The sequence below is a fragment of the Oreochromis niloticus genome, linkage group LG8 (genome assembly GCF_001858045.2).
Source record: "Oreochromis niloticus isolate F11D_XX linkage group LG8, O_niloticus_UMD_NMBU, whole genome shotgun sequence".
Lineage (NCBI taxonomy): Eukaryota > Metazoa > Chordata > Actinopteri > Cichliformes > Cichlidae > Oreochromis > Oreochromis niloticus.
In genome coordinates this window covers 10,321,634-10,336,849 of record NC_031973.2, presented here as the reverse complement: position 1 = coordinate 10,336,849, position 15,216 = coordinate 10,321,634, and the positions used below count along the sequence as shown (strand labels likewise).

At 39.0% G+C, this 15,216-nt stretch overlaps 1 protein-coding gene and 1 long non-coding RNA gene across 3 annotated transcripts; both read right to left on the bottom strand.

Annotated features, from left to right (window-relative positions):
• Window positions 1–259: 259 nt before the first annotated feature.
• LOC109203215 (uncharacterized) lies at window positions 260–1,485 on the bottom strand. The gene is made up of 3 exons (XR_002063137.2): window positions 1,176–1,485; window positions 923–1,064; window positions 260–816 (listed from the first exon to the last, which is right to left on the bottom strand). It is a non-coding gene; the product is annotated as an uncharacterized LOC109203215 (long non-coding RNA).
• A 1,189-nt stretch (window positions 1,486–2,674) lies between these two features.
• sncgb (synuclein, gamma b (breast cancer-specific protein 1)) lies at window positions 2,675–13,792 on the bottom strand. Of its 2 annotated transcripts, XM_019362473.2 has the most exons (6): window positions 13,402–13,792; window positions 9,807–9,848; window positions 7,716–7,843; window positions 6,925–6,942; window positions 6,115–6,156; window positions 2,675–5,067 (listed from the first exon to the last, which is right to left on the bottom strand). In XM_019362473.2, the coding sequence occupies exons 1-6, from the start codon at window positions 13,520–13,522 to the stop codon at window positions 5,059–5,061; spliced, it is 360 nt and encodes a 119-aa protein (XP_019218018.1). In that variant the 5' UTR covers window positions 13,523–13,792; the 3' UTR covers window positions 2,675–5,058. The 2 variants fall into 2 exon arrangements, with proteins under 2 accessions (XP_019218018.1, XP_019218019.1); XM_019362474.2 differs by lacking the exon at window positions 6,925–6,942 and having other exon boundaries at window positions 13,402–13,781.
• Between the last annotated feature and the right edge of the window lie 1,424 nt (window positions 13,793–15,216).

The window sequence follows — 15,216 nt, the reverse complement described above, 5'->3', positions numbered from 1 at the left end:
CTTAATTTGAGTGGCTGAAGATTAAATCTCATTCATCTCTGTGGAAAACTGACCTTCAGATATGAGACGGACCTCAGTGGGTACAAAACTATAATTCTTCAAACCTACAGACTGAAAGAGATTCATATTTGTAATATATAATATAATGTACTTACTTTTTCCTGGCATCATTGTAAAACAATAATATATCTAATGAACAGCAGAATTTAGAAGAGAATAAAGATTATAAAAGTATTGAAAATCAGGCTAAAATATCTAGTAATTTTTAAACACACAGAACAAAAACTTTAATATTCACTTATTAACAGTTCAAATGCCCATATTGTTTTGCTGTTTCCTGCTTTTTCTTATTTGTATCACATTTTATTTAGACTGTTTCTCTTTGTCTCGTTCTTCTGTTTCAGAATCCGATTGTTCAACTTTCATTTGCTGTAATGTTTTCATCATCTGTTCTTCTTTTCTTGTGTCTACATCTTGTTTAATTTTCTTAAACATTTTCTCAAATGCATCAAGGTTTTCTTCTTTACCTTGAATTAAAATCTTTCCACTGGGAAATATGGACACAGTGCCTCCATCAGAGAGCTCAAGTTTCAGTTTGTTGGCCATTTGAATATCCTTGGATTGAGGGTACGCATCTTCTATTGCAGCCCTGTAGTCTGCTCCAGAGTGGGTGAAGAAAATGAGGTTGCATCTTATACCAGTTTGATATGTGTCTTCATAGAGAATCTCTGGGTTTTTCATCAGAGTTTTATGTTTGAATATTTTCTTTTCCTCATCCTCCATTCCTTTAGGGTAGTCAAAACTACGAGCAGGCATCTATAAAACAATAAAGAATTATTTTTTTTACTCAATTTAATGTTCCATTGATAAATTATATATCAAATTCAGCACTTGTAGATGTGATGTGGTGATATACATTTACCTTCAATGTTTCTTGTTTGTTGTAAATGGAGTTTTAGTCAACTTCCAGGTGAAAAGGTGTATTTTCCTTACACAGCTCTTGCACTAGTTGGTTCAGACTCCGAGTTCCTGTAAGTCTAAAATGGATTGATTGTGTTCTTAAGCTGAGGATGAAAAAGTATTTATGAAGTAATCAACAGCTTTTTTAATAAATGTTTTAAACTATTAAAAGCTTCTTAAATATATCGACTCTCATGGACAAGTTTTCATTTTACCCTTTAATCCTTGAACAGCAATAAGTAAATTGTCTCCGCTGCTCTCCTAAGGCGTGGCAGCTCAGATATAAATCCTTCCAAACATCTTCTGTTCTCTGGGTGTACAACGTCCGTCTTCTTTTCAGATTTTCAGATCTCAAAAAGTGATAGAAAAAGGCAGGAATGTGGTGCCCACACAGGGGTACACGGTGATGATGGTAAATCAGCGTCTTGTGTAGTATTTCCGGAGACTCTGGAGTGTCTCCAGATTTTCAGGCTGTTTTTTGTTAGTACAGTTTGACACACACAGAGACACTCACACACAGACACTCACACTTTCCGTCCTATTGGAACATTCAGTGCTTTCCTGTATTACACAATATGTCTAAACAGCACTCTACTGCACTTCCTTATTCTATCAGCTCATATTTAAGTACTTTCTCATTCATGACATTGATTAGGTTTATATCACACTGTAATTATATATGATTAAAATGATGCATGATTAACTATTAGCCAATAACATACAGTATGATATACTTTATGTTAATCCAAGTGTATGGAAGCTGGATGTTAAATCCTTTATTTCATTTTTAGGATAGGGATTAGTATCAGTCACTATAAGTCATTAAGTCATACAAAATAGCACAAGGCTACCTCAAAGAAACAGTATTATGATTTAGTTTGGCTTTTGTATTCCATCTGATGATGAGATTTTACTTTTCTATAACAGCTCTGTAGCAGTCTCCAAAACGAAAACGTCTGGATTTTCATAGTTTCAGTTTGAATCGTTTCCTTTCCACATCTGTTGTTCCTTTAGGGTATAGTCAAAACAATGAGCAGGCATCTAAAATAAAACATAAAACAAAGACAGCTGTGGCTCCAGCAAACATCAGCTGATACTAGAAAGTAATATTAAATAAATTCTAACAACAGCTTATCAAGCTTAAACGTGTTGCTGTTGTTTAGCGCGACATCCGCTGGTTTTCTCTTTCTGGTGCAAAGTGGGCAATAAGCAAACAAGAGAGACGGGACTTGCGACAGAAAAGCTGATCATTGATTTGTTTCATGACTGAAGTAGGCAGCTGACAGCGTAAATACACAGAATAACTCCAGCTTTGTGTCTTTTTTCGTTCTAGCTGAAGTACGGGACAAATCGCGTTTCTTTTCACCTCAATACCATTTTCTTCTGTTTGTCTGTGATAAGGTTGCTTTCAGAGCTGTTGCCCAAGCAAGCGGGAGGGTGCATCCAATCTCCTCGGCTGTAATTGGTCCAGCCCAGGGTCGATCATGACCAAGTGGCCAATCCACTACCTTTCATTATTTATAACATTACAAACGAAACAACAACAACAACAACAAAAAACATAGGCCTACAAAGAAGAAAAATCACCATCCAATGGTCAGTCCAGCAGTATGACCAAAAATAAGAAATATATATATATATATATATATATATATATATATATGTGTACACACACACGTATATAAATTCTTCAAACAAAACTTGACACCGTAGCTGGATTTCAACAAAACCTTTTTAATTTCATTGGTACTGTTTATAAAATCAGCGAGTCTGCTTTGATGCCAACTTAAACTTGGTGTGTGAACCGTGTTTGTGTGTTTGTGGAGGGATTCGTGGTTGTGTGTGTTTTTTAGAGTGTGTTGTGTACTGTGATGTACACGTGTGTGTGTGTGGGAATGTGAAATTGCTTGATAAGGCAACATGCAGTCATCAGTTTCCATTGGCCTCAAAGTAAGAACACACAAACCAGGTCCAGACACAAACACACACACACACACATTTTGCTGGCTGAATCCGTTCTGTGTTAGTACACACACATGTCCACTCTCACATACAGTACATATAGACACAGTTTAGCTGGGCAGGCAAGCTGTGAAAGGTGTCACAACACTGAGTGACAGCAGAAAGAAATGATCTGATTGGTTGAGACACTTGAGGGGCGGGAGCTTCACAACAGCCAGCTTCAGATTGTGTGAAATAAAAACTACCCTAAAAGCTACTACATATCCCAAAATTCAAGCTGTGCACAGAACTACACATAAAGCTGATCTCATTTTTAAACCCAAACCTTCATTATGCTCTTTTAAAGATGAATTAATAAGAATTATTATTTTCAACTGCAATCCAAACAACTGACAAATGTCCCATCTGCTTGTTTCTCTCGATGTTTTGCCAAACAGTGTTACAGAGACTAAAAAGCAACTACACAATAGCAAGAAGTGATCTTGTTTTCTCCTTGAATAGTTATTTTGAACATTTTCACACTATTCAGCGCAGATTTCTTTATGAGAATTACCCTTGAAGAAGTTACGTGTCAGGCTTTTGTGATGTCTTCCAACTCGGGCCTACCTGGAGGAAATTTCTTTTAATTTGGCACAATCATTCACTTTAAGTCAAGCAATGATGCAGCTCATTTAAGAGTCAAAGGTAAAATTCACAATCACCATACAAAACTTGTTTCTGGCATTAACTAAATAACTCATTTTCTAATTCTATCAAAGTTTCACACAAATGTGAAGCAGAATTACATAATGAAGGTGTGATACTTGACAAAAGGTCTTTTTTAGTTGTAGTGAAACACTATAAGTGAGGGATAAATATAACCGCAAGGTGCCAATTCTAGTTATTTTTTTCTCTGTATGTAGCTTTATTTTGAAGTTACTGAATTTTCTGCAGATAATCAATTTTAAATAAAGTTCTGTGTTTCTGAAACAATGCCAGTCAGGTTCTTTAGTGCTAAAAGTTGTTCACATATGAACTCATTGTTACAATGGATATTGCTGAGTGCTGAACTGCTTTGGAAAAAGGACATTTCTTGAATTTTAATCTAAAATTATTATTATTATTATTTTTTCAGGGAAACTTCCCTCTCAGTCAAATCTTATTAAACCTAAATCCTTAATTAAGTAATTAAAAGTAATAAGAGCTTTTTCTCATTAAGTCTGCTTTCTCACACCTCAAATATTTAAATGTTATAGGAGTTTCTTTTAAAATGTTGCCTTTGCTTTCTCATGCATCACATGAACACATTTCAAGCTGCTGCTCTGACAGATGAATATTGTCTATCGCTTCCACTGTATTAACCCTAAACGCTGAGTAGAAACACACACTAAGCCATTTAAAGCAACACAGAACAGCTGCTACTCTAGATTTAACAACACGTTACGAGTCATTCTACACATCTGTTCATGCAGTCTACTCTAACTACTTCACAGGTAACTTCAACGTCATCAAAGCACATTTTCCTGCACAAGCCTCTGGAGATTTGTTCTATACAGCAGCAGCTACACATGCACACACATACACGAGCTAACACTGGTACACAGACGCACTGACTGCAGCTCGTCCACCCTCTCATGTCTTGCCTCAGTCGCACACTGTGTTATTGTTCACACCCAGAATCGTATTTCCCCCCAACTGTGACTCATTCGCCCAAAGTGCGAGTCAGTGCCGTAACGGCATGTACTGTATGTGAGTGTTTCATGTGTGTGCCGATTGTTGGTGTGTTTCTTTTTTGTTTTTGTGAACGTGTGTGTTTGCGTGTGAGATTTTACTATGGGTTCATGTGGCAGAGCAACAACACCAGGATCATATCAGGACACCACTAACACACAGATGAGGCGGGGGTACGAAAGCTTCAGGCTGCGTAAAATTAGAGGGGAGGAAAGATGGCGGTGAGGACCACAGGGGGAGGCACCGGGGAGTGACGAGACTGAGCGGAGAGAGAGGGGTGGAGGTGCAGCATCCGGAAGAGTCTGTATTAGTTGATTTTGGTTCCGTAAAGTCACAAAAAAATATGTTGAACATCTGGAGTCTGGTACAGCGAGGCAAAGGGGGAGGCGAGGGGCAGCTGGAGAGCACGGGAGGGCCTGAAGATGACTAGTATCCCTGGAAGGAAGGAAAGAAGAAAAACATAAAAACACAAATAATAACAAAGAAAGACCTTTTTCTATTTGTATAAGAGTAGAAAACATGAAACGTGTGTTAAAAATCATAAATCAGCATTCCTCAAATAAAGTTTAGTATAGCTGAGAGTAGTTTTGGAGGTATTTGTTTTTTTGCTTCCTAAAATTTCCATGCAATCATATTTTAGATGGAAATGATTTTTGCATTCATACTTAAACATGAAACCAGCGGCTTCAAGTGTTTCCAGTCTTGTGACCCCTTACTTGAAAAAGGCAGCTAGAACTCCTCAACATATCTGTGAAATCGCTGATTTGTTCACAGCATCACCAAACAACTTCCTTTCTAAATGTGTCACCTGCTTTCAGTGTTTTGCTGTCATTATAAACTTGCATGCTTCCCTTTTTCTGCTAATCCGGTTTGGGTTTATTTAAACCTTGAATTTTGCAGACTGGTGGTTGGATGTTTGATCTTTACTAAATTACTAAACTGACGTACAGTAGCAGCTTGATCCTTGATAGTTTAGGATATGCAACGTGACACTGAAACTTACTCTAGTGCATTTAAACTGAGAATGGATTCCAACTGATCTGCCTATCCATGTATTTTAAGAACTGAAAATACATTTTAAAATAATTTTATGTGTCTCAAAACCTGGAGATATTTACAGTAAAAACCTGTATATAGTAATTAATCTGTAAGTTGTACAGTTTTGTTTTGAAATCTAGAAGCCTGAAATCTGCTTTGTCTAACTTCTATAGCTCATCTATTCTCAACACTACCAGCTCCATTGTGTAAATCACAATGGAGGCCCACCTTAAAGCATACAGTGCTTTATTGTCTGTTTGACTCTAACTGGGATAAAACTAACATCATGTTGGAAAAAAAGAAGATATAAAACTAGCCATTGAGTCTCATCGAGATCATGAAAACTGGAAAGTGGAAAGAAAAATGTGTTGTATAACAAGGGCATCTTTAGGTGTATGTGTTTTTAATAAAATACATAAAATAAAACAAATAGTTTTATCTTACGTCTCCTCCTTCCCCGCCCTGCTGCATTCCTCCATATTCTCCCTGTGGGAGGAGAAGACGTTAATGTGGATTTATTATAAACACGAGAGAGGTGGCGTGAATATTTCTGCAAGGATCAAAGAATGAACTGATGGCATCTCTAATTCAATAAAGCAGTTACAATATTTCCAAAAAGCATGCAGTGCCATTGAAAGAGCTCTTATCATCATGCACAAGATTTTTCAGGAAGGGGAGAGTCAGTTAATTAATTATAGCTTTCTAAGATGTCAGAGGAACACTTTTGCCTACAGGCTGCTGATGCACAGGCCTTACAGGGAAGCAGTTTATATGCATGCCATAAGAATATTCACTGCCTTGTCTGATGTTCTGTAGATGTGGCTTAATGTTGCATAGACAAGCTACACGGTTAGAAATGAATTTTAGTATCACTGGAGCCTAAAGTACGCAACTTAGTGAGCATGAGAGGAAAATGTCTCACATATTCAGAGGAAGAAGTCACAAAGTTATTTTTTATGTTGTATTACAACTTAGATTTTTCCTGGAAGGATGAAGCCTCAAATGATGCAGGAATAAATTCAGGAAGCCTTACAGAAGCATCAGTTTCTTCCCTTTCCTCCTGGAGCTCACTGAGTTTGTTGTATACTATTAACTAACGTTCACGCAATCCAATACAAAAGGGATTCTAAAGATTGTGTACACCTAACAGACTGTTAGCAACATGCACAGTATCCCCCCCCCCCCCCTCTGCTTTCCTAACCCTCCCAATTTCTTTATGACCTATGACCCCACAATGTTCTGTCCAACTGGCACCTCGTATACAGGCTCCTCCTATCAGGGAAACAAAAATGAGACACAAACAGCACAAACAACAAAATGTGAGAACAGTAACACAACAACAAAGCACAAGAAAAAAAAGCACTGGCACAAAATTATAACAAAAGAAATGGCACACAAAACAGACGACAATAAAGACATGCAGAAAAGACACAAATGTTAAATGTAAGAACATCTAACATCTGACAGAGAGTTCAACGTATAAGAGCAGAAGGAGGACGATCAGTTCCAAGAGCTCCAAATGACATTAGAGTGGTAATTCAAAATTTTCTTCTACAAGTTGTAATACAAGTTTATTGCAAATGTGTCACAGTTATATATATTTTATTATTACTTTGCTTAAAAACAAGTAAACAACACAGTGATGACATAAATAATAATTGAATCTGTAAATATTAAGTTAACTTAACTTAACTTAATTTACTTAGAGCAAATAAATGTAATTAAAGTTTCTCAACAGAGTGCTGCAGTAAAGAAATCTGATTTCTTTGGTGTCCTGCAGCTGTCTGATGTGAGTTCAGGGGAAATAGCTCCATCTAGTGTTCAACTTCAAACTAGCATTAAAGATCAGTTTCAGGCACAATTTAACTTAAATGTGCACCTGACACTTTGTTCAGCTCAATCAATCCCTGATCCCTTTTTAAAAATGAAGTTTTCAGCATTTTTACTGCAGGAGAACTTTGGTTCCCTTCTAGAGCTGCAAAGATGCTAATGAGTCAAACCTATGAAGAGTGTTGGTGCAACCCACAGTAACCATGGTAACTAACCTGGTTGACCAGCCCGGTTGATGCAGCAACGTTCTCGACTCCCTCCACACCCGCCTGCGCCACCTCGTTGGCTCCTGCAACCGCTGTTTCTCCGACGATGTTGGCCTGATCCACGGTCCTGTTGGCCACTGAGACGTGGAGAGCGAAAGAGGGTTAGTGTGTAAACTGCACTGTGAGAAAACACACACAGTCCTGATTTTCACCTCGATGTGAAAATCTGTGCAAAGCTCTTTCCAGGACTTTGAAAAGATCAGATGGGGATAGGACAGGAAATCAGAACATTTGATCAGGAAAGGTGGTATGCAGTGTAGCAACATATTCAGTTTAATGTGTAACCATTTGCCCTCATACAGGTGTATTACCTGCCAAGTAGAACTGTAAATAAATATTTACACCTTTTTCTCAAGTAAAATTCACAACCCTAGTAAAGTAACCTAAGAGTACAAAGGTTTTATCAATTAAAGTACCTAAAGTAAAAGTACTCATTCTACATTGTGAATTGAAAATAGTTCATGATTCATTAATGATTTATTAATGTGTGTTGTAAGCTATACAATAAAATACATTTTATCACATAACGTAGCTTTTTATTTCACAATCTGCCAAAGAATAATTACCAACAGCACCAAAGTGAATTTTATGCATTAAAAAGTACAATATTTTCATCTAAAGTACTGCAGAGTAGAAGTAGATGGTATCATAACAAAGAAGTACTTAAAGGATAAGCCTGTATGTCACTTGAGTGATGTGAATGTACTTTCCAGTAGTATTTATGCTATAATCCTATTGATGCTTTCATCTAAGAGTGTTGGGCATGAACAGTATACCACAGTGACCCTAACTTTAGTGTGGAGTAGGCTTGGGCAGTGCCACCTCATGGCCCCCCCTATGGAGACACCCCTGAAACTAAGTTGATACATTGGCCTCATTAGAAATCACAGAAGAGCCTTTTGACATATATAATTTGCTAAACCAGCAAAATAGTGTTATTCAGTTTTATTTTATTTATAAAAAGCAAAGTTTAAAAACATCTCGAAATCTCAAGTTTGTCTTTCACCACAAATGACGCTGTACTAAGAGCGCCCAGAGCAAACAACATCAGCCTGCTCAGTGGAGGACAAAGTGAAGTCTCCAGATCCTTTAGCACAACTGTTATGTCATTATTTAAAATAACACCACTAAACATTAAAATCTTTCAGTGAATATCTTATTTATTTTTTCTATATGACTGTTAAAGCTTTATGCAGCTCTGTTATTATCTGTATGGATTAGAACAAAATCAGGATTTTTCTTATTTCTACTTGGCCATAGTATTATTTTAGTAACAAGCAATGAACCACATTTGAGTCACCTGGAAGAGGACGTCTGATAAGTCCTGAAACACATTTCTGATGATTGTACCTCTAAACATGTATACAATGAACAGTTTATTTGTACATACTGCTCTTATTTGATTTATACCAAAATTCAATATTTATGCTTTTCATATCTTAAATTTCTAGATAGAAAAAGAAGTAATTTGAGAAATCAGATGTTACCCTTAAAATCAAACATCTAAAGAGCATTTAAGCCTTTATCTGTTCAAAATAAAAGGTTATCATCATCATTATCATCATCAACAACAACATCCGCACCTGTGTGTTGCAAAATCAAATTGAGTGACACATACAGTAGGTGGCATCTGTGCTTTAACAGAAATATTTTCAAACTTTATTTATTTATTTAGTTTTTTGTTTTACTAGAGAAAAAAAACTTCAACACTGAAGATTAACTGATGGTTAACCATCCCACCTACCTATGTTATAAAACATACCCTTGTAACCATCTGGGACTCTATACCATTCAAGTGTGACTAAGAGCTCCTTTTTCTAAGTACCAGAGTGTTTCAGCACAGTGCTTAAAGGTGTAGCCATGAATTCAGTGAATATATTTAGATGTTGGTTTTGTAATAAGAGAAGGGATCATAACGAACTCTTTGGAACAGCAATCACTTCATATTCAGACAATAAACCTCTGCATTCTCCCATCAGAGGTTTCTGTTTCTATGTTTATATGATCTTAATAGTGGCTCAAACATGCAGCTTTTCTTACCTGTGTTTACTGATGACACCACTCCCTCCTTTGTCTTACTCCCTGCAGACCAAAAAGGAAAAACAGACTCACATTCATGTACATGACTCATGCATGTTTCCTGTAAAATAAAGAGACACATTTCACACGCCCTGCTTGTCCTGTCTATGGTTTCTTTCCTCAGTAAGCGAAACAGTCAGATGAAACATAAACTATATAATAGATTTGTATTAATGAATAATGTAGTAATAAGAGAAATGAGAGTTACATTATTAATAGCCTAATAGTAGCACATTTAATACACCAGTGCATTAAATGTTGTCAGAGAAATATCATAAAATGTTGACAGCAGATATTGCTTATGTATTTTTGGACATTTCTCAGCTGCTGTTGCCCCTTTAAACTCTGACATAACATTCCCAAGAGTCTCAGCTCGGCGTGATCCATTACTGTTTCTAAAAATACACTCACAGACCTACTTTTACTCACAGTTTTGTCAGTCTGACTGCTGTGTTTTGTGCTTTCCTGCATTCTCAAAGGGTTTTACCTTTTTAAATGTTTCTTAATAAAGTCTGGACTGTTTAAAGACTCTGTTATCTTTACCACTAGCTCTAAAAAAGCTCATTTCACTTGGAAACATTTTTTTAATTGGAAGTCATCCTGTGAATGGGCTGCAACAGCAGCACGTCTCTGTGCATGCCTTCCTGCTTTCCAGCCCTGTGCTCATTACAGTATGATCCCAGCAGATTAAATTGTGGTTATGTAATCTGCCAACGTTAGGGATGACAGGAGGGAAGTATCCGAGCTAAAAGATAAGAACAGTAGAAACAGTGAGAGGAAGGTAAAAAGGAACTAATGAAGGAAAGGAAGGCTACATCTGCAGATGAGTAAACTGACTGTACTCTGTTTTTTATAGGCACATAGATGCAGCTGCTGCCATTTACAGTGTCCCACATGCACTCAGCCTTGCTACCTTCTGCTTCCCTCCATCTTTCAGCACGTTCCCCGTGGTACATGGGCCACGTGCGGAGTACTGAGCAGTACTGCAGTACAGCTCATCGCAGGCTGCAGTGACACAGCTTCTTTCTCAGTCAACAGGGGGAGCCCCCCTCCCGAGTGTCACTGCACGCCGTGACTATTTCAGCTGAAGAGCTGATCTGCCTGTCACCAAACAAGCCATGCCTGTGAAAGAATACATGACTTCTGAGGAAACTTTGCTTTATGATTTATCAAGTGAACCATAAACATCTTTTTGTAATAACGCCGATTCCAGCTGAAGGTGATGCACAGGACACCGCTGATCAAATGACAAGAATAAGAACAAAAATGCAATTGTTGAAATAATCCTTGTAATAAATTATAATCCTGATTGGAGGCATGCCTGAGTACACGAAGACGGCATGGATTAGAGCATTTGAATGCATTTTTACCCATTATGAAATGATGCGTTAAACACAGAGAAATACAGCTTTTTTTTTCCAGAGGAGGATTTATGCTTCAGCAATCCTGATGTGGTGAAAAATCCTGTTAACTGTGAATCCTTATGTGCTCTCAGCTAAAAAAAGATGCAATTTTACACACCTATATATAAACAACAACATGCTGTATTACCATATACATAGAAATGAAAAAGAAAATTAATATTCCTTATTGCTAATTTCTTGCTGATTTCTTTCTAAAATAATTGCTATATATGTTGCAATATTTTTATATTATTGCAAAAATAAACACCTACAATTTTTGGATTGTGTATTTTTGATTTTATATGAATCTCTTTAAACAAAAAATTGTAAAGCAAAAATAAAGGCAATGATAAAATCAAAAGAAGTTAAATCTCTTAATGAAAAGTTAAAACTTTTTGGAGCTGTGCAGCTGAGGGAGGAGCTTTTTCAAAAAAAAATAAATAAATAAAATCACAGAGCATGTTGCTGTGTTTGTCCAGGTCTGGCCTATGTGGTGGAAAGCAGGCATGCAAACCTTGATACTGTGTACTGACAGCCACATGCTGACGTAGGCACTCTGCTGCAGGCGGATACAGTGAAACCATCGACACTCTTCATTGATCACATCCCCTCTCCCCCTTCTGATCCTCCCCCTATGATCTGCATTGTTCCCTCTCTGTCTCTTGCTTCACTTTTACCCCCATTCTCTTGTTTCCTTGAGCTTGTGACCATGGCTACTTCCTGGAACATCCAGGGTTTCTTTACCCAGCAAGTCTCAGCCCTCCGTCCCAATGTGTCACCTGTCTTTCTCCTCCACGAGCCACGAGACTACAAGCTCAAAGCTTTTGGTGACATAACACCCCTCCCTTCTTTCCCCCCCCTCTTTTCTCTCTCTGTCTCTTTTTCCAGCATCCCTCCGTTCTTCCATGTCTCCCTGGGGTGGATGTTTTGTGAGCTGTGGGGGGTGGAAGGAAGGAGCACTCACTGGGAGGCCATTCCTGATGCTGCGACGCCACAAACTCACACAAGCACGCAAATGTTTTTGCGTCCAGCACAAACCGATGAGGGTAGAGCGTGCGGGAGAAGGAGGGTGGGGTGGGGGGTGGAGGGGTTGTGATAGAGAGAGAGCAATTTGCTGCAGTGCTCAAATGATCCTTGCCCTAACTCACCCCTCCCTCTCCAGCTTGTGCCGTTGACTTTCCCTTTTTTTTCATCATTATGATTAAGATTGTGAAGCTGCTGCATGATGGTCAGACAGAGCACTGACAGGATAGACAGCAGACAACGATGGAGCCCTCCACTCTGATCGTTCCTCACCCACTCTCCTTACTTTTGCACCCTCTCTGGCCTGTCCCAGGTGGTGTAAAAGCCTGCTGCTTGGGGTAACCTTGAAACGTGACGCAGTGGCAGCTTGAGCTATAATTAAAGTGCAGGAAACAACAGCAGGAGTGCAAAGCACCCGAGGTAAAATATAAATTAATCATTTTTCTTGGGCATTTAAAATTTTATTTCCTCTCACACTTACATCATTGCTGTCAAATGATTCTTTTTAAGTGTTTAAATGCTTTTTTATAACACTTTTCTAAATATATTTTTTTCTTGTAATTATGAATGTAGGTCAGCTCTATTCTGTAAATTTAATAAAAAAATAATCTGACAAATTGACACTCTGGGAACTTCAGTCCATCACTTGACATCCCCGTCCAAACTGCTTCACAGACCAGTGATTTAAAGTCACGCTGGTCAGGTGATGAAAGCCTGAGGAAGCGGCGTCACAGAACTCTGCAGTGACCTCCTTTCCCTCCTTTTGGTCTTCTCTTTTGCTTTTCTTTTGCTTTCCCCCCAAGCAAACTTATCCACTGATCACTGTCCTGCTGCAAAGCTGTAACCCTGACTGTCTTTTCCTCGCTGTTTCTCACTGTCCACCCTCTGCACCCTGCACCAGTCCTGCAGCAGTATCCCACCAGCAGTCACTCCATCCCCTCCTTCCTGCCTTCTCTTCTCTTCTTCCTCCTCCTCCTCCTCTCTCTGTTCCTCTCACAAGTCTCAGACATGGATCCCAAATCATATGATGCAAAAAGTACATGAAGTAATTCCACATATACACCAAAAAATCAGTGCACCTCCCCCCCACAACCCTCCAAACTCTTTTTGCTGCATGATATGTTACATACCTACATACATTACCCCCTCCTTGGTCTTAGCTGCTGCTTCCTCCATGCCAGCTTTGGTCTTCTCTGCGGCGGCCACCACCCCCTCCTTGGCCATGGAGAACCCCTTCATCAGTACATCCATGTTGGGCGATGAAACAGTTGGGCTCCCCTGCTCCAAACGGGCCTGGCTGGTTGGCTGGCTGGTGCTTACGGTGAGCGTGCAGAAGTGATGCTGTGAGATGTCAGAGTGTGTGTCTGGGTGAGTATGTGTAAGTGCCTGTTTCCTGGTGGCTCCTCCTCCCTTTGGTGCTCCAACAGAGGGCAGAGAGGAACACACAGCAGGGCTACAGCACTCAGACTGAGAGGAACAGGAGGGAGGATACAGCCAATATGTAAAAAGATGGGGAGAGGAGGAGGAGAGGCAGCCGGATGCTGCAGCATTTTCAAGTCATGCTGCAACCCCGCCCCTTTAGTCATCCCTCCACTCTCGTCCATCTTTTCTTCTGGTGACTCGCTCTCATGCTCAGCTCAGCCTCCGGCTTTCTGTTTGCATATTTTGATTGGCACGCTGCTCTGGGCACACCTTTGTAGATGCTGAGGCTCCATGCGCTGGTTACATAACCGACAGAGCCTCTTCTCAGATCATATGCATCATTAAATTTTGCAATGTAACCTGCAGTTGCATCACAGAGCTTGTCCCAAACATTTGATTCCTTCGTTTTTAATTTCTTAGCAAAATGTTCTTAGTAGATACTTATTATTTATATGCTTGTCTATTTTTTTATATATAGTATTGCTGTTTATATAAATGCTTTGCCATTAGCTCTGGTTTTTTTTTTTTTTTTTTACCACTTGAACTGAATCAGAATGCATTAAGAAAGACAAAGAGAGCATCTACGGCTATTGTGATTGGAGAGAAATTGCTTTGTCATCTTCACCTGAATGAGTCACAACAGCCCCGCTCATCCTTTTCCTCCTCCTCCCCCTCCTCCTTCTGTTTCACTCAGACATGCCGATTCAGCAGTGCAGTGAATCTGAGTGACATTGATATCACAACCAGGGCTTGAACGGTCCGGAACCTTCAGCACCTTCAGTCATTAAATCTGAGGCAGGTTAATGTACGTGTGAGGTAATTTTCCGTGTGCTGCTGCCTGGTGTGGTTTCCAGTGAAAACATGGAGTTACTTGCTCAGTAACCCGCTACACCCTCAACACATCCTTTTTTCGTTTCGTCCCTGTGATGCGTTCGTGGTGCACATGTAAAGTTGGAGTGACATGCAGTGAAACGCACAGGAGAAGAAATCTGAGATTATTTTCAAACGCCAGTTTAGTTTAGCTTTTAAATCACACACTGGATCCGTACTTGGTATTTTGCTGTTTTTGTGAAATATCCTGCAAAATAAACTGTACTTGAATAATAATTTTGTGTTAGTCAAAGCTTTAATGAAGATACTAGGCTGCATTGGTTAGTTTGCGGTAGTGTAATAAAGAGTACACTAATGCACAGTATTGGACTGGTGGAGAAGAGGCTGTGGTATTCATGTAAGGCTGTAGGAAGGGTAGCAGACATCAATTTCTACTAAAGGTGATGATGCACACTAGATTCAGTCACTGAATTCTACTTTATATTGTGCAATTGTTGGATATCAGCTTGTAAAACATCTGCAAATCAACGAAAAGTAGTGAATATCGGAGTCATGTGACTTATCTACAGGTTATTCTTTTCCTAGATAAAGGAAGGGATGAAGCTAGAACAACGTGATCCATGAAGCGCTGTTTTGATGTTGCAGAGAGGCGGAGGGCCCCTCCTTCAGGTCTTTGACTGCCCTCTGGTGTT

Excerpts from the sequence above, each read along its gene's own strand:
- sncgb (XM_019362473.2), bottom strand. The coding sequence starts at position 13,522 with ATGGATGTACTGATGAAGGGGTTCTCCATGGCCAAGGAGGGGGTGGTG. Across the intron at positions 9,849-13,401 it reads GGAGGGGGTAATGTATGTAG|GGAGTAAGACAAAGGAGGGA; the intron begins GTATGTAACATA and ends TTTGGTCTGCAG. Across the intron at positions 7,844-9,806 it reads GGTGTCATCAGTAAACACAG|TGGCCAACAGGACCGTGGAT; the intron begins GTAAGAAAAGCT and ends TCCACGTCTCAG.